At 45.5% G+C, this 19,889-nt stretch overlaps 1 protein-coding gene across 3 annotated transcripts in view; it reads left to right on the plus strand.

Moving 5' to 3' along the window:
- VPS53 (VPS53 subunit of GARP complex) overlaps nucleotides 1–17,326 on the plus strand; it is a 48,956-nt gene extending 31,630 nt beyond the window's left edge. For 2 of the 3 annotated variants that reach the window (XM_031591567.2, XM_090122308.1), the window contains exons 15-22: nucleotides 1,044–1,191; nucleotides 1,348–1,430; nucleotides 3,499–3,577; nucleotides 7,618–7,766; nucleotides 11,512–11,581; nucleotides 12,954–13,091; nucleotides 14,845–14,949; nucleotides 15,317–17,326. In XM_031591567.2, coding sequence (XP_031447427.1) covers nucleotides 1,044–1,191; nucleotides 1,348–1,430; nucleotides 3,499–3,577; nucleotides 7,618–7,766; nucleotides 11,512–11,581; nucleotides 12,954–13,091; nucleotides 14,845–14,949; nucleotides 15,317–15,487 — 943 coding nt within the window. In that variant the 3' untranslated portion in view covers nucleotides 15,488–17,326. Of the gene's footprint in view, nucleotides 1–1,043; nucleotides 1,192–1,347; nucleotides 1,431–3,498; nucleotides 3,578–7,617; nucleotides 7,767–9,424; nucleotides 9,677–11,511; nucleotides 11,582–12,953; nucleotides 13,092–14,844; nucleotides 14,950–15,316 lie in introns of those variants that run through there. The other variant, XM_031591568.2, reaches the window with a different exon arrangement.
- The last annotated feature ends 2,563 nt before the right edge of the window (nucleotides 17,327–19,889 follow it).

A 19,889-nucleotide genomic window follows, 5' to 3' on the forward strand; every position in this document is an offset into this window, starting at 1 on the left:
AAAGCTCAGCATTGTGCCCAGATGCAGTAATTTATAATGAAGGTGGTTTATTTGTGTGATGCCAGAGTGCTCACCTGTAGCTTTGTGCTCTATGAAGTTGTATAAATGCATGAATAAATTATGAAGATGTAAATGCAGTGAAAATAAAGGAAATCATGTGTAGGTCATTACTCAGGTTTTTGAGATGCAGTCACCTTAGCTACAGATAACTTTGTATGCTATTTACCACCTTCAGTTTGTTTCCTTGTAAATCTTGGAACTATCAGAATGAGTTTTCTGAAGCCAGTAAAGTCTTTCACAGATGGAAGGGAGAGGGCTGCGTCCAGAGAATTGGGAAGATAAATTTAATGTGCATTCTCCATTAGACATCAGTTGCATTCTTTGTACACGTATTTTTGGTGTGCTCCATTTTTTGCTGTCCAAGATAAATAGTGGTGTCCTATTTTTTTAATGGATTTGGATTATTAATCGTTGAGGCGTAAGGAATTTCTTGACTCTGAACTGTTAGAGTTCTTTCTTTGTTGATACACAGCAGTTAATCACTGGAACAGAGGGGAAAAAAGCCACATCTTCTATAATTTACTGTGTTGATATTATCAGTTTTTTTAAAATGGGTTACCAAAGTTTCAAATGTGTGTTGGCATCTGTTTGGTATTGAGAAGATAAATATGAGAAGGAACCTGATAGGCATTGAGATTTTCCTGTAATCTTTAATTAGATTTTGATTAACTGACAGTGAAGGTGAAGTTAGCTGGAGAAAGCTGCATTCAGTCTACATCCTTACCTAACATGCTGTGAATAACTGAATTGTCCTTTTGCCTGAAGTTTTGCTATCAAGTTCTGTCTGTCTTTCTAAAAGATACTCCCTAACCAAAATAGCAATTCCGTGTTTGATGCACAAAGAATCATACACTGCCCTTTGTTGCATGAAGCATTGGACTTAATGGTCATGAAGACTTTTTATGGCACTAAAATCTAGAAGTAATTTTGCAGTATGTATCTGTGTACACAAGAAAGCTTTACAGCTTTTGTCTTTTTTCCAGGACAACTAGCAGCAGCGGCGGGCTCACCATCACTAGTTTGCTGAAAGAAAAGGAAGGCTCTGAAGTGGCCAAGTTTACTTTAGAAGAGCTCTGCCTCATTTGCAGTATCCTTAGTACTGCAGAGTACTGCTTGGCAACCACACAGCAGGTGAGCTTTCCTCTCTAGCATTTCTGAGGTGACACCCGGGGTTCACTGACTGAGTTGTGGATGCAGTTTGATCACAGCTTAAGTTTTAAGAAGCTGACTTTTCCAGGATGCGAGGAGGAATTCTGATCTTTTTGTTGCTTTTTTGTTTTCTAACAGTTGGAAGAGAAACTCAAAGAAAAAGTGGATGCAAGTCTGGTGGAGAGAATCAACCTGACAGGAGAGACAGACACCTTCAGCATGTACGTAGGGCAGATGCATCTTCCCACAGTATATCAAACATCCTTGTTTGTCAGCCAGATGGTGCTGGAGTAATTTAACCCAAAAATCCCAGTGTCATAGGACCCACTCAGACATGCAGTCTAGGTATAGGCATTTCCTTGGTGAAGGAATGGTCTGGAGCTGCAGTAGTGCAGACATCAGATGTAGTTGTTCCCCATCATCCTAGCCAAAGGAACGAGAGCACTGGAAAGAGGAGAGGAAATAGTGAGTTTCCATTTGAAACATCATTTGCATCTTGGCAGCTCTGTGAGGTAGCTGTTACATTTCAGAAAAGGAAGCTATTTCAGTACATTCCTTCCTGCTTTAACTTCCCACTGTTAATCAGCAGCCTTGTCAGTATGATCAAACCCCGTTTCAGATGACATAAAAGACTGATTCAATCTTACATTCAGGGATTGTAATTGAGAGAAGATTATCATTCATTAAAATAACTTTTCATGTAATGATGCTAAAAATATTCTCCTCTAGCATCATTTGCTCTCCACTACCATCAACATATAGAGTACTTTTTGAGAGAAGTAAATTGAGGCAAAAAAAAAAATTGTTTTGCCTCATGTCAGACAAAAGCAAACCTTGGCAAAGATGGGGAAATAATCTGGATTGCCAGTTCTCCCTTAATCTAAGATTCAGCCCAGATAGCAGCAAGATTATGTTTTTTTCAAAAGACTTCCTTCCTGTGATAGCTCTTGTCTCACTCCAGTGGGCAGGCTTCACTGAATCTCCATCCAGGTTTTTCATGTGGTGTTGGGCTCCGCTCCATGCTGCACACTCCCTTTCCTCTAGATAATTCTCAGACCTTTTTAAGAGTGAATCCTTGACTGCAAAATAGAGCTGCTATGTCCTCTAAGCCAAAGCAAGCAAGGTAACTGGGAGTAGAAATAGAATAACACCATGCAATGGGAATTTTCCTATCATGAGCCAGGCAAGAGTGAGTTCTGCATTTCCCTGTGACCTGTCAGGAGACATTTTGTGTCACTGCTCAGTTTCAGCAGTGGCTGCCAGGCAGTGAAGTTGGTCCTAGGCAGCTAATACTGCATGTTTTGGAAACTGCTTTAATGTATAGCTTGTATTTGCTGTTTTAAGACATCTTTAAAGTTAAACTGTCAGGCCTGATGTGATGTATCTTGTAGCAAAGACCTTTTAATTGAGGTTCAGTCTGTTCCAGAGGAGAGCACTTTGTTCAGTCTGCTGTCAGTTTAAGTCATAGCTATAAAACTCTCTTTGGCGTTCGCTCTTTCAACATCAAACAAGTTGTTTCTCCTGAGATTTGACATCCTGTTAGTCAGGGTCATAAAGAAAATAAAATGTTGCTGCTTACGTACCCTGAGAAGGGTTTATTTCATCACAGATAGTGTGGAGCTACCACCAAACACGTTTACAGCAATGGGCTGGGAGGTTTTTACCTCTGTGGTAGGTAAGCATTTTTGGAGGGAGGCTCTTCTTGAAGCTCAACTGAGGGAAAATTGCTGTCCTTTAAATCTCTGTCCTGCTCTGTTGTGAGGCTATGGGCGGCCTTTAATAGTCCCTTTGAACTCCTGAACTTTGTAGGTTCTGTTAGAATGCAGGCTGCTTGCTTATGGCCTGGGCTTTCCTCACTATGAACTCCTGTGTATCTGCCTGGGATTGTATGGGTTTCATTCCCTGCTGCTGAAGTACTGCTCTAAGCTGTCTGGAGTGAAGGTTTCGAGTGGCTTCCAGCATAACCAGCATCAAAGCTCTGGTGGTGTGTTGTGATGCATTTACAACACATTTGCTGCTTTACAGCAGGTGTGTGTAGTTCAAAATGTAGGCAAATAGGTTTTGTCCCCATCTGCAACCTTTTGGTCAGCTATAAAAGTGTCCTCTCTTGTGCAGCTCCTGATGAATAACATACAGATTTTCCTGGGTTCTTTTCAGTACAAGTTGTAGCCATGTGAATTCACATCATAATGCCAAGTTCATCTAATAGGTTTTCTTCCTTCCACAGCCAAAGAAACCAGTTCTGACACTGAATATTATCCTAAAACTTATGCTTGATTCTTTCTCCAGTGTGATTTCCAACAGCATACAGCTGCTAGTGCAGGACTTGGATGCAGCCTGTGACCCTGCCTTGACTGCTATGAGCAAGGTAAGAGTGGATTTGTTGGGGGAGAGGTGACCTTAACATGCACATCATTTACTTAGAGGTCTTGTTTGCTGTGATTGCTTGATTTCATTCTTTACTCTGAGTCTTATCCATATACTGATTCCTTTTGGAGCAGCAATTACTGTAGCTATAAATATATCTTTCACTCCAAAACCTAAAATTCATGTTAGAGCTTTCATTCTTTTGCAGCACATTAAACACACAAACAACTGAATGCTTTGTGTATCTATCTCAGGCTCCCTAGTGCTAATGCTAGTGAAGTCCTTAAGATGTAGAGAACTTTTTTTAGCATGAAATTTCAAATGTGCATTCTCATTTGCTGCCTCCTCTTTGAGGAGGGGTTTCACTTGGCTGTTGGTTTGTGGCTGTTAGGTGGAGGCAGTCAGAGGGTAACGTAGAATTGGGATATTGAGCCCCATTGCTTCTGTACTCCTCCTGAGGATGTACAGAGCCATTGCTAGAGAGGCCCACATGAGTTGAGCTGAAGGATTTGATTGCAGTTATGCTGTTGGCTTTTATGTGTTTGAAATGCAGAGCTGTGTTTTCTTGCCAAAGTATTGTGAAAACCCAGAGGGTTCTGGACAAAGGTGAAGACAACAAAAGTGAATTGAACTTTTTTTGTTTTTGTTTTTAAAGCAGAAATATTAAATGTAGATCTCCATTTCGGTAGGATCGTGCCTTGAAATTTACTAACTTCTTTACTTTATGATATATTCCAGCTGTCACTAGCCCCACCATCCCCAGCTAATATTGGAAGTGGAGCACAGCTAGCAAGAGAGCTTGCACAAGTCCCCCACGGAAAGGGGACTTTTTTCTCAGTAAAATAACACTATTAGGGAGGGCTCAGTGCTTCAGGTGTCACTTGTTTGCCATGACAGTTCCTTAGATCCTCCTGAACCCACCCAGCATAGTAGTGCTGGAATCACTCAGCTCTGTTTATACTCAAGTAAACCACAGCCTTGGGAAAGCAGCAGCTGGTGAGCCATTTGTTTTTGTCTTTGGAAAACTAGTAAGATGCAGCATATGTGATGGGACTGATGATTTATAAACAAGCGAAGTGCTATGAAATTAACTAAATAAATACTTGTCACTTGTGCACACATTCCCTGTTCGCTTTATACAAGTTTTACTACACCTGGGTTTTGGTGCAAGAGTTTTTTCCCTCACCCCCTTCTTTAACATTTGGTATTTGGAAGTGTAAAATCTCAGTCTGTATTAAAAGCTGTTGGTCTGTCCCAGGTTTCTGTAACATGAAGGTGAGTCTGTCTCAAGGCTGCTGCTCCATTAGGGCTCTCCCATTGTTCAATTCCTCCTCATTTATTTCATTCTGATGTCCAGCCCTGATGCTCCGGACTGAACAGTGCTGATCCTTTCTTTGAATCTGATGTACATTTGTGAATAGATGATGGAAATTCTGCCAAGAAATGGCTTGCTGCCACACAGTACTTCTTGTGGATAACAAAGCGCTGTGAACATGTTGTGGCATTTAATTATCTGGTGTGCTTTTTAATTGTTGGGATGAGAAGCAGCTAATCTGCATGAGGTATTTTTGCCCCAATTAAGCTTATGGATTGCACTGGATAAGGTTTCGTTTATTTGCTGAATTAAACATCGATTTATATGTAAAACTGCATGCAGAACTGGGGAATGGGGAATATTTTAGTAACTCAAGTAGATCGCTTGCTGCTTTTAGATTTTGCTGAAAACCTTTTGGCACAGCTGTAATTTCCCACTTCCTTACAATTGAATGGACAGCAGCAAGCCTTTAAAAGCACAGCTTTAATATCTCCAATGCATACAAGGAAAACCCAAGAGCAGAGCGATCAGAGCTGCCAGCTGCTAATTAAAGTCAGCATGAGCGTGTTGAAGCCTGGATCCAGGTGCTCCCTGCCCCCTGCCTTCACTTTGCTCCCTCCTTGTGCACTGATCCGGGGCTGTGGGTGCTCTCTGCGCCCAGTAATGCTGAGCTGGCAGTGGGATGCTGCATAGGGAGATGTGGTTCATCCCCAGTGAATCCACAAAGTGACCCATTTTGCTGCAGACACAGGATCTGGTGGTTCCTCTGCTCTCATCCTCGGGGTGATTTTCAGCTAGTGTATGTAAACTATGTGGATATCCCAAGAAAAACATAAGATGGGGGAAAAAGAGGTATAAATTGAAAATGTCAGGAACAAAGCTTTACCAGAAGAGTTGGGCTCATATTTCTTCTGATGACTTTTCAGTATGTGTGCGATTTCTTGCATTGCAGCTACTGGGTTTTTTTTTTGCTGGTGAAACACATGCAAAAAGGTCTATTTTTACTGTGCGTGCTTTAAAGTCTCAGTTGTAAAGTATTGCTTTTGGAGTGAAAACCAACAAAACGAAAAAGGTTACTCTGTTGTTGTTGTAATAAGTCAGCTCAGCAGTCCCTTCCTACTTTTTGGCCATTCCTACAGATGGGGATGTTCATCTAGGTCTGTTGAGAAGAGCCAGCACTGAGAATGCCCAAATCCTGACTACTGAGTATTTTCTTCAGAAGTTGGATATTAGGAAGTGTTTCTTCTCAGAGTGGTGCTGCAGTGGCACAGCTGCCCAGGGAGTGGCGATGTCCCCATCCCAAGGTGTTTCAAATCTTTGGGATATGGCAGTGAGGGGACGTGGTCAGTGGGCATGGTGGGGTGGGTTGGGGTTGGCCCTGGGGCTCTGAGAGGTCTTTTCCAACCTGAGTTATTCTACGAAGCAGTTGCCTGCTGAGCAGCCTTCCAGAGAAAGGGAAGAATTAAAGCCTGTAGAGCAGGTGATAGGAGAAATATCCCTTCTGAATGTGCAGCTCCTGGGAGATGAGCAGTCTGGGTTTTTGGTTGGTTGGTTTACATAAGGACAGCCTTGGTAGGATGCGTGCAGACTGTCAGACACTGTGGTTTTGTAAAGAATTTGGCTTCTTTTGCCTGTTAACTCACTGCTGCTGCATGTTGTTTGGATGGGATTTAATCAACTGGGAGACAAAGGAGCTGTAATTAAATTAAAAACAGGAATAAAGAAAACCCTTTACATGCAAAATTGAGAACTTGAGAAATGTTTGAGAACAAATGCCCAGTCAAAAGAAAAACTAGTCACCTACTGCATCTGTCCAGTTGTCTGTCCTGGTTGTCACATTTTCCTCCTGTTCCTGAGCTGCATCTCTCAGTGAGCTCCATGAAGCATGCTGCAGGGTGCATGAACAGCAGCCATGCTGGGAGCACTTTGCTTGTGTTCCTCATTGAGGCTCAGTTTTGTACACAGATGTTTTGCCAGAGCCATCAAGGACTAAACCCAAGTGCTTCTTCTTTCCTAACGCCTCACGCTGTGTGTGCTCCTCATGTTTTTTTCACATAGAGCCCTGAGAAAGCCAACAGAGTCACACATCTGGCTGACAGGGGATGGTCTGTTGTGTTTCTGCTGACAGTAAATGAAAACAAAATGAGAGCTTGAGTAATTTTTTTCTTTTCCTTGTGTGCTTGGGCTGAGCTGAAGTTGGCATCCCAACTGGTACACTGAAAGTGTTTCAGTGTGAGCTGCATTGCTTTAGAGTGTTTTGGACTTCATTTCTGCCTCCTCCACTATCTGTCATCGGTCTCTCCAATATTAAAGCCTTGGCTGCCGTGCAGGAATCCAGACTTTGCAAGCTTGCAGTTATTTTCTCAAATGCCTATAATCAGGATTTATATGGGCACTTCATCCCAAAAAACTGAGAGCTGTTAAATATTAAGGCAGCCTAGGGTGCTCCAAAAGCCTCTTAATGCTGGTGTTTCCCATTACCAGTCATAGTCTCACTGCTCTGGTGCAAAAAGGGCCGTTCTGGGTTTTCCTTCTTTGTATTTTGTTCTGTTTTTGCTCAGTCAATACAGTGACAAGGCATATGACCTCGACGGTGGTGAATTGCAGAGACAGTCTTTTGATAATTCCTCAGAGATCCTTCTGCAGGAAGCTTGTATAGTTTTCCTTACGTATTGCTTGAATCCTGGTGAGTTAAACTGCTTGTTTGTTATCTCCTCTTTGTGCAGATGCAGTGGCAGAACGTGGAACATGTTGGTGACCAGAGTCCTTACGTCACCTCAGTGATTCTCCACATCAAGCAGAACGTCCCCATCATCCGTGACAACCTGGCATCTACCAGAAAGTATTTCACTCAGTTCTGTATAAAGTTTGCAAAGTAAGTTACCAACATGGCACAGAATTCCTCTGCTTTTCACCAGTCTGTCTGTGCATGACCATTGTTTGCTTCCTAATGTGCAGGCAGTGCTTGGGTGAAGACCCTTCCCATCCAGGCACATGGGGTAGGGCAGCAAACACCTGCAGCTGCTGGCAAAATTAAAAGGTAGTTCAATTTCTTGTCTCAAGAAAGGTCTGGAAACATCATAACCCCCCAAATGCAAATATCTGAGTGTTTTTCAGGCAAATTGTCTGATACTGTGAAAGTAAGTGGAAAATGAGACAGAAAATTCCTCTTGCCTTTGTATTCAGGGCTGAGGGTGTAGTTCTCCAGCACTTCTGGAAATCCAAGCTTTGAAGCTGTGTATCCAAAACCAAAATTCAGTTCTCTGGGAAGATGTTTTCGACTCTTGCTTGCTTGCCTGAGGCCATTTGAGCTCTGCATCCAATGCCCCAGGGAAAAGGCACAGGAGGACTTGGCCTGTTGTAGCTGCATGTGGCTATCCTGGTAGAGCCTTGGGAGCAGCACCATACATATCATGTGTCTCCCTTTTAAAATACTTTCACATTTCATTCAACCATAATAAGCTAATCATCCTGAAATAAACCGTATGGCCTGGCAGTTACTGTGTGGATTTGAGAGCAGTGCTCCAGTTCCTGCTTCAGCAGGAAAAGCTGCAGTAGGCTCTCCTGAGAACCATTAACTTTCGCAGCGGGGAGCCTGGCCTCAGCGTTTCATTCCCCCTTTCTATCTCTGGGTACTCATTAGTTTGCATTAAGGAGCAGTTACTGATAAATCATATTATGACATTGGCCATAATCACTGTTTGAAAAGCTGTCCCAGTGAAAATGTATTGCACTTAAGCCTTTTATGTGGTTGTGCTTGAATTTTATATTGCTCACATAGTGATAAATAATAATAGAAAAAAAATTTACTCAGCTGTTCACAGCACACTCATAATACCTCAGCTTAGTTGTCTCCCTTTTAACTTTATTGCTAAGCACATACCCTGTAAGCTCTGGATAAAATACCTCAGTCTCACATATGAGAGGAGTCCAGATCTGAAGTGTGTGCCTTCATCAGAGCTTACTCCATGGAACACCACAGAAAGCTGCATTCTATATGTTAATGCCTGCATCTTTGTGACCTGCCAGCCACTTCTCAGCTCTAATGGATTGCATCGAGGGCTAGGGTTGAGTTACAGGACCACGGGGGAGAAGGCATCTAAAGTCACCAAATTTAAAAGAGAGATGTGAGCCAAGTCTGGAAGGAGAAGAATTACCGTCAGGAATTGCATCAGTCCTCTAATCTCATCTGTCATTTTTGCTTTGTTTTGACCCATGTACAACCCTCACTGCCCTGAATTAGTGAGAGGCGTGCAGCAGCAGGCCCTGGGGGTTACATGGAGGAGGGCTGCAGCGAGGAGCTCTGTTGGTTTGGAAGCAGAATGCTGAGCTCAGCCTGGGCGAGTCCACAAGGGCTGGGCATGGCGTAGTGCAGCACTGCAGTGACACGGGGATGCTTGGGATGACATCCCATCATAGCTCATCTCCCTGCCTGCCCTGCTCAGCACATCAGCGTGGGGGATTGGGAAAACACAGGCTGAGCCCCTCCCATCGGATGGGAGCCTCTCTCATGCTGTGGTTTCTGTGCTTTAGGTTCCTCGTCTGCTTTATTGTTACACGAGGGACTTGTCTGCTTCGATGGAGTCGGTTTTATGGCCGAAGCTGTAAATGATTTCTGGCATCCAGTGGAGCTCTGTGGATGTGCAGGGAGTTAAAGGCGTTCGGAGCACAAAGCTGTGTGCTGAGCACTCAGTGCTGAACGTGCACGTATCGCTCACGTTGGGTTTGCTTCCAAGAGCCAAACTCTGAGTCCTACACAAGAAAATCGAGTGATTTTTTTTTCCACTTAAGTGCAACTGCTCTTAAAAAGGAAAAAAAAAAAAACCTAAAAAACCAGAGCAGCCCTTGGATCTTATGGTTTGTCTCGTCTGTCCTGCTGGAGCTGAAAAGCTGTTTCCAATAAGACAGCATGAAATAACAGGCATGCAGGGATGGAAGGTCGCTTTCTCCTTCTGCACTGATTGTGGGTGGCCATCCTAAAAGGCCTGGGAATAGTTTTATGTGAGGCAGAGTGCTGGCTGTGGGATACCACGTGGTTATACGGTGCTAAAAAGTTTCTCATGCACAATGTGAGCATCAGCTCCATGCCTGACCTTACAGAGAGCACGAGCATTGGACCCACATGCAGATCAAAGGTACAGGAACCTCCTGTGCTCTTCCCCTTGGACACACTGCTGCACCCGGAGTTGCTGGCATTGCCTGAGCTCCAGCTGTACTCAGCACTCACTAATTGCCTTCTGGAAATCATTCAGACACCTGAAAAATGGACTTCTAAGGTATAACCTACCTCTAAAGCTATCTCTAAATGCTTTCTTACAGGAGGAGACAGGGCTTGTTTTTCTCCTCTTATTTACATTCTACTGCCAAGGCTGTTTCTCCAGTGGCCAAATTCAAAGTTGCTTAGGGCAGCCCAGTAGCTGGTTCTCAGCAATGGTTTGAACTTGTTCTACTTGATACCTCTCCAGGAAAGGATGATTCAGTGAGAGAGGTCACAGCTGTGTTTGAGTGAAGGGAAAGGGAAGGAGATTTTGCTTGGGAAGGCTCTTCCTTGAGCCATTTCGTGCTCTTTGCTCAGCAGCTTGGCATGTTCTATGCCTGAGTTATGCTTTTGTCATTTGTTCATGAGAAAGGGTGAAAAATAAAAGTCCTGGCTTAGAAAACAGGTGTCAGGACAAACAAGACGCTGACGGTGCTCCTTTGTTCATTGGAAGGGAAAAAATAGCTTGACAGATGGGAGGGGGAAACCACACTGAATTCAAATCATCACCATAAGCAGCGCCTCATTGAGAAAACAGACCCAACTGTGAGACTTCAGGACAGAGATACTGAAACTGAAGAATTGCCACCATGTTGTGGACAAGGCCCTGGAAATAACGTGAGCTGCATCCAGCTGATGAGGGCCATTATCTTCAGCTGCTTTGCCACTGGAGCACGAAGCTACCACAAAGCCTGCTAACAAGAAGGAAAAAGCCAAAACCAGAGTTCTGGGATGCTTTGTCCAATGTGGTGAATATTGGGCACGGCTTCCATCTTTACCAAGCTCTCTGCTATTGAGCGTATGTACCTGGAGCATCTTCCTGAGTCTGAAAAATAGCAAAATAGGAGATTGGTGTTTTCCTTTTCACAAAACTTTGTTGGCTGGAAGCTCTCTGGAAGGATGCTGTCCTGTGTGTATCCCTGCAGACCTCCAGCCCTGGCTGGACCTCAAGTTCAGTTTGTAATATACATGTTGTGGAATTACTAGTGTGCAGTAAAATGTCAGTTCTGGATACAATCTAGATGCTTCCACTCCATGTCCATGAATAGCTGTACTAATCCTGGTGTGTAGAATGTACCATAGTTGGTTTGCTTGTTCAACTTGTGCTGTAGTACTTCATATATAATTTACAGCAGTTCATTTATGTGCAAATTCTCAACTTAAAAATCATCATGGATTAAAGCAGAATAATTAATTTCTGTTTATTATTCTTAGCATGCCTAGAGTCAGCTAGAGAGCCATGCACCCGCTGTGCCTTTGTGGAAAGCCATGTGCTGTTGTGGTCCTGCATGCTTTGTTAGCCCAGCATCCTACATGATCCAAATACTGACATGAAGTGTCATTCTGTGTCTCTTCTCTGCAGCTCTTTCATTCCCAAATTCATCAACCATCTCTTCAAGTGCAAGCCTATCAGCATGGTGGGAGCAGAACAGGTAAGAAGTAGTAATTGTGTTCTAAGTAGTATTTCACCATTTCTATATTCAAGAAGTCCATACAGATGTTGGTAAAAGGGGCAGAATTTGTGTAAACTCAGTGCCTGCTCAGCCATCGAGCAGAAGGTTGCCATGTCCTGAGCCCTCTGGCCCCAGGTGCTGGTCCCTTCTGCTGGGAGGTTGTGAAGATGCAGGAGCCAGAGGGCTGATGACAGAGTTTGTGTACTGGCCAACAGGGAGTGCAAACAGATTTTTGCCTCCTATGGTTTTCATGCTATGTAAGAATGGCCATCATCTTCCTTTCCTCAGAACTGTGCCAGGAGGTTGGGGTCATGGTTACAAAGTGGGATGTTTTCTCTATTTTGTTCCCAAAATTGCCAAACCTGAACTTGGTGGGAGTTTGGAGTCTTGCTACGCAAGAAGTGTTGGGGAGCCTTAAGGCAGAATGGTTTCCTTTCCATGTAAGCGAGCATGAAGAAGTCTACATGAGAAAGAGAATTCCTCAACCAGGAAAAAAATCCATGGGGTCTGTTGGGATCTGCAGGAATCTTGCTCTGAGGAACAGCCTGACACAGCACCAGGCTCAGCAGCTCTGCTGTGCACAGAACTGCCCCTTTGTGCTGTGGTTTCCTGGCTTCCCAGAACCATGCTGATAACATCAGTTCATCTCCTGCAGTTTCTGACCTCCACCTCTTTAGACGTATGGGAAAAGTGCAGTACTGAGGTTAATTTCACTCTGAGACATCCTAATCCCTTGGACTTGATTGTCAGGCAGGGGCTGAGCAGTCAGTGCTGAACATAGGGGCTGCTGCTTGCTGCTGGTCTGCTAAAATGCACCATGCAGCAGCTGAGAGCTGCAGTCAGCACAGGATGTTGTGCAGTTCTTAGGGTAGCGATGTTGTGTTGTAATTTTTTTTAACGTAGAAAAACAATGGGTTGAGTAAATGCAGAAAACTTGATGTAATTGCTCGTTAGCTGCAAGAGGAAGCGTGTTGGTAATTCATTTGACCTTGGTATTTAAATAACGATCCAGCTACAGGTAATCAGGATTGTTTATCCTGTTTATAGTTCTCAGTTCTTACTGTCAGAAGGAAGAGGAGGGAGGAATGCAGGCTGTGTGTGCCAGGTGCTGTGCTGCCCCAAGGCCACAGAGCAGTGCTGTTAGAGCCAACAGCTGGTGCTGATAAATAGCTGTGGGTGATCTTGTCTCCTTGAAGTGCCATTACATGGGTCAGCCCCTCCTGTCCCTGCAGTCCCATTACCAGGATGCTTTCAGCGTGAGAAGTATTAAACTTTTGGCGTGTTGGATTATAGCAGCTAATGGAACTGTGTAGAAGGGACCCATGTAACAGGGTGTGATTAACTATTGCAGCTGCTGCTGGACACTCACTCACTGAAGATGGTCCTCCTGGATCTGCCCTCCATCGGGTCCCAAGTGGTGAGAAAGGCTCCTGCCAGCTACACGAGGATAGTGGTGAAAGGCATGACTCGGGCTGAAATGATCCTGAAGGTAACTCAAGGCTTTTGATAACCTGCCAGCCAGACTGCTGGCCTGGGAATCCGAGCAAGCAAATTCCAGGGGGCCCTTGCTCTGAACACAGCACTGCAGATTGCACGTGAATGTATGCGTGCTTGTACGGGTGTGCTGCCAGCTGCTGCAGAAACCTGGCTCGTCGGCCTTGGTTTTGCCGCTGCTTCTCTTTTAACACCACATTTGGGGTTTTATCCTCATTTTTCAAGATAGCTGAGTGCTCAGGTTCTGCTTACTGGGAGAGCTGAGGCAAGCAGGTTCCCTTGGGAGGTTGTGAAAATCAGAGCTAACATCCATGAGTATCTGTCTTAGGGCAGACCCTCCAGTTCAGGTTACTCCAGGCCTTTGTGCAGACTTCATCCCGCAGGGGAGCCAAGCTGTGCTTGAGTCACCTGTTTACTGTCTAGTGCAACAGCCAGTGCAAACATGTCTGGGTTACTGTATTCACCAGAGCCCTTTTTCATTTTCCAGACCTGGTGCCTGGAAAATGACCCAAAAGCTGTGTGTTGTCTTCATAAAAAGTAACGAGCAAAGCAATCTCCCCTGCTTCCCCTTCCCCCTCATTGTCTTTCTGCAGCAAGAAGGTAGGTCTGAGCCCAGGAGAAGCCAAAGGAGTTCTGCAGTTGTGCTGTGCTGGGCAGTGGGTTTGTCCCCTGCTCGCTTACCACACTGTGAGGATGCTTCTGACAGTGATTTGGGCTCTCTGTGTTCGGCTGCTTCTCCATGTTGCTTTGCTCACACACCCAAGGCGATGTCATGGTTGAGTTTGTGTTCTGGATTTGTAAATCAGTTCTGAAATTCTCTGCTTTTGGGATGAAATGACTGAAGTGTTATTAGATAAGTTAAAGCAAGTCTAAATTTTTTGTAGGAATAGCCTGAAGAAAAATACCCTTTTATTGCCAACAGGAGCAGGGAACGTTGTTGTCTCTCGTGCACAGAATCAAGTCTTTCCTTGATGCTTACACTGTACATTGAGGAGACTTTTCCTTAAGAAATTCACTCCATCAAAAGGATGGAGTAATACACACAGGGGTCACAGGCTCTCCTCCATAGTACTGAGATGGTTTAGAAGTGATGCCTCTGTTGCACACAGTGCCACTGTGTGTAGCACTGTGTCCTGGCTTGTACCCGTACAGCTAATTCAGTGGGAGGATCATTAAGCCCATGGATGGCACAAACATGTTAATTCAGCTAAGCTGCAGAAAGCTCAGATGTGAGCACGGAGGAGGGAGTTAAGAAGTGCACATCCTGCAGAGCCGTTTCCTTTCTTCTCTGGCTGCAGTGTCTGAAGTTCCAGCTTTTCATCTTAGCACTGGATTTTTACAAGGGCTGTAAATTAAGGATTTATAAGTGTATACATGGCTATGATGTTTCATTGGTCTGAAGTGCAGCGAAAGAAAGAAATGTCTCAGTGACAGAATGTAGCATGAGTTGAGATGGGTCAGTGGAAACATATGGAAACATTTTCAGAGATGGGGAAGAGTCTGGTCCTGTGCTCTTCCTGTCCTATTTGTTTGCATGCACATGCATGCATGACTCCTGCTGCCTGATCCCCTGCTGGGCAGGGGACTTCCACTCACATTTACCTGTTGGCACATGCAACATCTTACTTGTTCCTTAAACATTGTATTTTATGAGAAACAACCAGTCCTGCTGTCACTCTCAAGCCTGAACTCAGCACTGCCTTTCATTCCTAGAATTTGTCTGAGCTCCTCTGTTCTTGCCTTGGCAGGTGGTTATGGCCCCACATGAGCCCCCAGTTGTGTTTGTTGACAACTACATCAAGCTTCTTGCTGACTGCAGCACGGACACTTTCCAGAAGATACTGGACATGAAGGTTAGAAGCAGTCCTGCAGAACTTCTACTCGTTTGTAGAGCTGCTCTGAGATTACTGGTGAAATAATAGTAGAAATAGAAGGGATCTGGGATTTGGGAGTGGGAAAGACATTTTTGAAGGCAAATGTATCCTCTCTATCATGAAAGTGTGTAGAGTTGCTCCTGAAGAGCACCGCCTCAGTTTGGTTAGTGTGCTTATAGCTATATAAGCTGTATATATAAGGGGCAGAGCTCAGCTGTCTCTGTGTCACTGAGAGATCTGCTGTTTGGAGGGTGAGCAAAGGAGATTTGAAATGAGTTTTCCTGCGGTCATCAACCCATGTGCCTGCTCCTAGATCTAACCTCATTGCTTCCCTTTGCTGTGGCAGGGCCTGAAGAGGAGTGAGCAGAGCAGCATGCTGGAGCTTTTCCGCCAGCGCCTCCCAGCACCTCCTTCTGGGGTGGAGAACAGCAGCTCACTCTCACTGAGCACCCCAACACCTGAGCAGGAATCCTCCCGGATACGGAAACTGGAGAAACTCATCAAAAAAAGACTTTGAGCAGAAGGAACCTGTTGCTCAGGACTAGCTGCAGGCACTGGGAGAGCACAGATCTTGGGAGTTAATATTTACAGAATGCTGCTGGAAGATCCGTGTCCCATCGCTCTCACATGCCCTGTGATCTGTTGCCCATCATGTGCTGTGGTACTGCTGCTCCATTGAGACCAAGGGAGAATCTGACCATGGTGTTTGCCCTTAGATAGCTTAGCGTGGGTAAAACCCAGGACACTGTGGTGGAGGAAACAGAGGCACCTGGAAGTCAGCATCTACAGAAGGGGTTTAGGTGCACAGAGCATCTGGCTATGATGTGCTTGTCCCAGCCACCAGCCCAGTGAGGCTCTCCTGCTGCATCACTATGGATTTTGCCTGAGAACTTGGTGTTACTGCTCGCTCCCTGTTGCAGAGCTGCTCCTCTGTTTCATTATTTATTTGGGGATTGGGAGGGACAGAAAGAAACAAAATAATACTAATGATAATAATAATCTTTAACAACTGGGATTCAGGCATCTGAAAGCTCCACTGCAATTGTTGGAAAGGCCCAGGACAGAGCCATGATGCCAGCACCAAGTAGGATCTGTTGGGATGTCAGCATCCCTGCCCTGCCTGTGGTGTGTCCCAGAGGAGGCTCAGTGCAGGCACTCATCACCTCCTCTCTACCAATGCTGGATTTCTTCCTGAACTCCTCTGTACCCTTCTCTTGGGACTCTGAAACTGTGTGCCCACTTAGTAAATGATTGAATCTCACATGGACTTTGGGGCCAACAGACCAGCTGTGCCTGCTTTATGTTAACTCAAGCTTCACAGGTATTTGCAAGGAAAATGTCATGTAACAGTCCTGTAGGTGAGGAGTGAATGCACTATCAGATGCCTTCCAGGTAGGGTCCCAACCTCATTGAATTTGGGTCTTGTGACTTTAATTTTTAGGGGACTGGTCACTATGGATGTGTCACTGTGGACATCAGTACTCACTGCTGCACAGCTGGGAGGGAGGGGTCAGGCAGACTACAGGAAAATGAGCTCTGTCCACCCAGCCCCTGAGATTCTCTGCAGGGGGAAAATGAGAAGTTCCCAGCACAGCTGCCATTCCCTGCAGGGGCTGTATTTTTGGGGCATGGGCTGCACCCCTTCCTTCTGCCCATTTGGTGATGGTGGGAAGGCAGAATGCATGCCCAGCATGGTAAAACCCTGTACTCCTTCTGCACAGCCAGCAAATCAGCCTGCTCCAAGCAGTCAGGAGATGGTCACAGGATTCGAGCAGAATGAACAAACCCACAGAGAGGAGATCCTTACTAGGCAGGTATCTCCTAACAGCTCCATGCACCCTAGCCCTGCAGTGAGGTGCATGCCAACAGGTGAGGTAACACTGTCTCTTTTGGATGTGTTTTTGGGGTCCCCAGGCCAGGATCCTGCAGTGGGAGGTAGCAACGAGGAGGGACAGCATTACACGTCTCCCCAAGCCCATTTATTCACTCATTTCTTCTAATTTCACATCAGGTGACAAAAGAAGGGTATTGAAAAGCTCATTGGGATTGTGAGCAGCCCTTCTTAAAGGACACATTATCTCAAGGCACAATGTGAATTATTGTTGTTGGATGCAGTGGTTGGGGTGGGGGGAACATGGTGCTGCAGAGATTCATTATTCCCAGAGGGGGGAAATAATTTATTTGAGATAAATTTTCGCTATGTCTGTGGATGACTCTCTCACTGAATTATGAATAGCTGAAGATGATGTTCAAGTTATCGTCATGTGTCTTTCCCTGAAGGCTTCTCCTGTTTCATTCTCTGTGTTTCATTCTGGAAATAAGAGGAAATAAAAGGAGAAATGGATTTTTAGTTTCAGCCCTTGAGGAGTGTTACGGGTCTGGATATTTGGAGTTCCACTTTGCATTTTTCTATTTCCAGTTTTGAGGATTTTGTCCCCCTGACTTGTGGGTATTTATGGGGTTTGGCACGTCTGTATGCATGTGTCAGCTTTTGGCATTTACCTCTCTGGGGAATAAAGGAAGGTTTTCTCCTGTGTAAAGTGCCACTTTTAACGTGCTTTGGCCGAGGTGTAATTCTGGCTGTATGTTGGACTGTGACACTGAATTAAATGGTTACTGGATGCTTCTGGATGCTTTCTGTACAGCTGCACACAGCAAAATGCAGCAGTTCCTCACCCAAAACGTGCTGTGTGCTGGGGCTTGTGCTCCTGATTGCTGTGACTCCCTGGCAGCTCTGCTCCCTCCTGGCTTTCCCACCTCGTTGGCCTCTGTAGCCCCGGTTAGGAGCTTGGTATAGAATTAGCCTGGAGAATTAGTGCCTCATTTGCTTTTCTCTGGAACTGCTGGGTTTGCTGCCTGTGCTCATTCATGGATCTCAGCCAGAGAAACTCTGCTGGCCCTCAGCTCCCAGGTGTGAGCGCATGGGGTTGGATTTGGGGCTTTGCCAGCTTTTGCTTTGCAGAGAGCTGGTGCCATCAGTTCTGGGGTTGTGGTGACCAGGTGCCAGCATGACTCAGTGCCATCACCATCATCCTTTAAGAGAAGAACCTGAATCCCAGTGCTGTGCAATTCCCAAATCTCTGCGATTCCTGCTGCTTCCAAGCGTGGCTGCGAGCAGAACTCAGTGTCCAGCTCATTTGTGGTCTGCACCCACGGGAGCAGCCTGGTATTTCCCATCATTTGGAAATAATTTTCCATCGTTATCGAATAACACAGCATCCTTCTGATTTGTTTCACCGCAGGGATGACCCCCCTGCTCGCTGTCAATGCAGCTATTGTTTGATTGCTGATTACGCTGAGCGAGCCCAGCCCTGGTGGAAAGTCCTTTATAGAAAGAGGATCTTGATAAGAGACTCAGATCTGCTTTGTCCCAGCCGTGGGCAGGCAGTTAAAAAGTAAATAATGTGGACAAACAGGGAAAAGATTTCCAGTGCCATTGGTGATGCATAGATCCACAGGGTATGAGAGGTTTAAAGAGAGAGGCTTTCAGCAAGTGTATCCTTGTTATCAGGGAGCTACAATCCTGCTTAACCCTTTCACTTTCATCTAGCAAAGAAGTTATCAGCCCTAAATATGGGTTGCAGGGCAACTTCAGGCTGCTCAGACCCCTCTGCTTCAGCTGCTAAACCCAGAAACAAGAGCCAGGAAGGGTCCAACACTGCAGGAGCAGCACTGGGGACACCTCTGGTCCTGGAGGCAGCCGCTGGGTGAATGCTACAGGTCATCCCTGCTGTAAACAATGCTGACTTGGTTACTGGCAGAGCAGTCGTAGCTCAGGAGCTCCACAGCAGCTCTGAAACAACAATTGCGTTCATCTGGAAACTGCTCCAGCAGTTCATTTCATAAAGGGCTTTTATGGGAAGTTTTGGAGCAAGAAGCGATCGGCTTTCCCATTGCTCTTCTTAGGGAATGTGTTTAAATCAAAAGGAACCGAACACCTGTCCAGCACATTTGCTCAGACCCCAAAGATTTCAATTAATTTTTTTTTTTTTTAACATCCTTTTTCTTTCCATCTGCTTTTTTTTTTTTTTTTTTTTTTTTTTTTTTTTTTTTCCAGCAAAGACAAACAGCCTCATAGTATTTCTTCAAAGGAATGTAAATTCCTTGAGGAAGTATCCGGAGTTCCCAGCACAGCATAGCTGCAAACCACAGACGCCTACGGCTGAAAGCTCCGCTCTGCTTTCAATTTGGGGGCAGTGAAGGAATTCTTTTTAAGGCTTTGGGTTCTCTGGTGCTGAGCCCATCAGGCCAGACAGCGTGTTCCTGCACGGGGCTGTTTGCTTTGGCTGCCTGCAGGCATTGCTTTCCCTCCACATGAGTATTCCCCCACCGAATCTGATGACATGGCGCAATTACTTCATTAGGATTTTCCAGAAACCCTTCCTTTAGTCTCATCGAGTGCTGGAAAGGCCTCTTCTGTTTTCTTCTTTCACCTTCTGCAGCTTTGCCTGAATAATGTGGCTGAGGGTGGCAGCGCTGCCGCATGGCTCCAGCTCTGCAGCGGGAGCTGAAGGCAGCTCTGCGATGTTTGAAGGGTCTTTGTTTGAAGCCTGTCTTTGATTCCATACCTCTGGGACCTTATTGCTCGTTGTGGACAGGAGGTTGATTTATTCTCCCAGGTAACAGTGATAGAGTGAGAGGTGATGGCCTCGTGTCACGCAAGGGAGGGTCAGGTTGGGTATTAGGAAACCTTTGCTCTCAGGAGTGGCGCTGCAGCGGCACACAGGGAGGTGAGGTGTCCCCATCCCAGGAGACGCTCAGAAACAGCGGAGATGAGGCGCTGAGGGCACAGTGGGATGCAGTGGGGCTGGACGTGGGGATCTGAGAGCTCTTTTCCAACCTGATTCACAATTCCCCACTGCCTCACCACCCTCGCAGCCGGGTGCACGCGGGGCGTTCAGCTCAGCACAGCGGACGCC

Source organism: Phasianus colchicus, chromosome 21 (assembly GCF_987193195.1).
Source record: "Phasianus colchicus chromosome 21, bPhaCol1.hap1.1, whole genome shotgun sequence".
In the NCBI taxonomy this organism is placed as follows: domain Eukaryota; kingdom Metazoa; phylum Chordata; class Aves; order Galliformes; family Phasianidae; genus Phasianus; species Phasianus colchicus.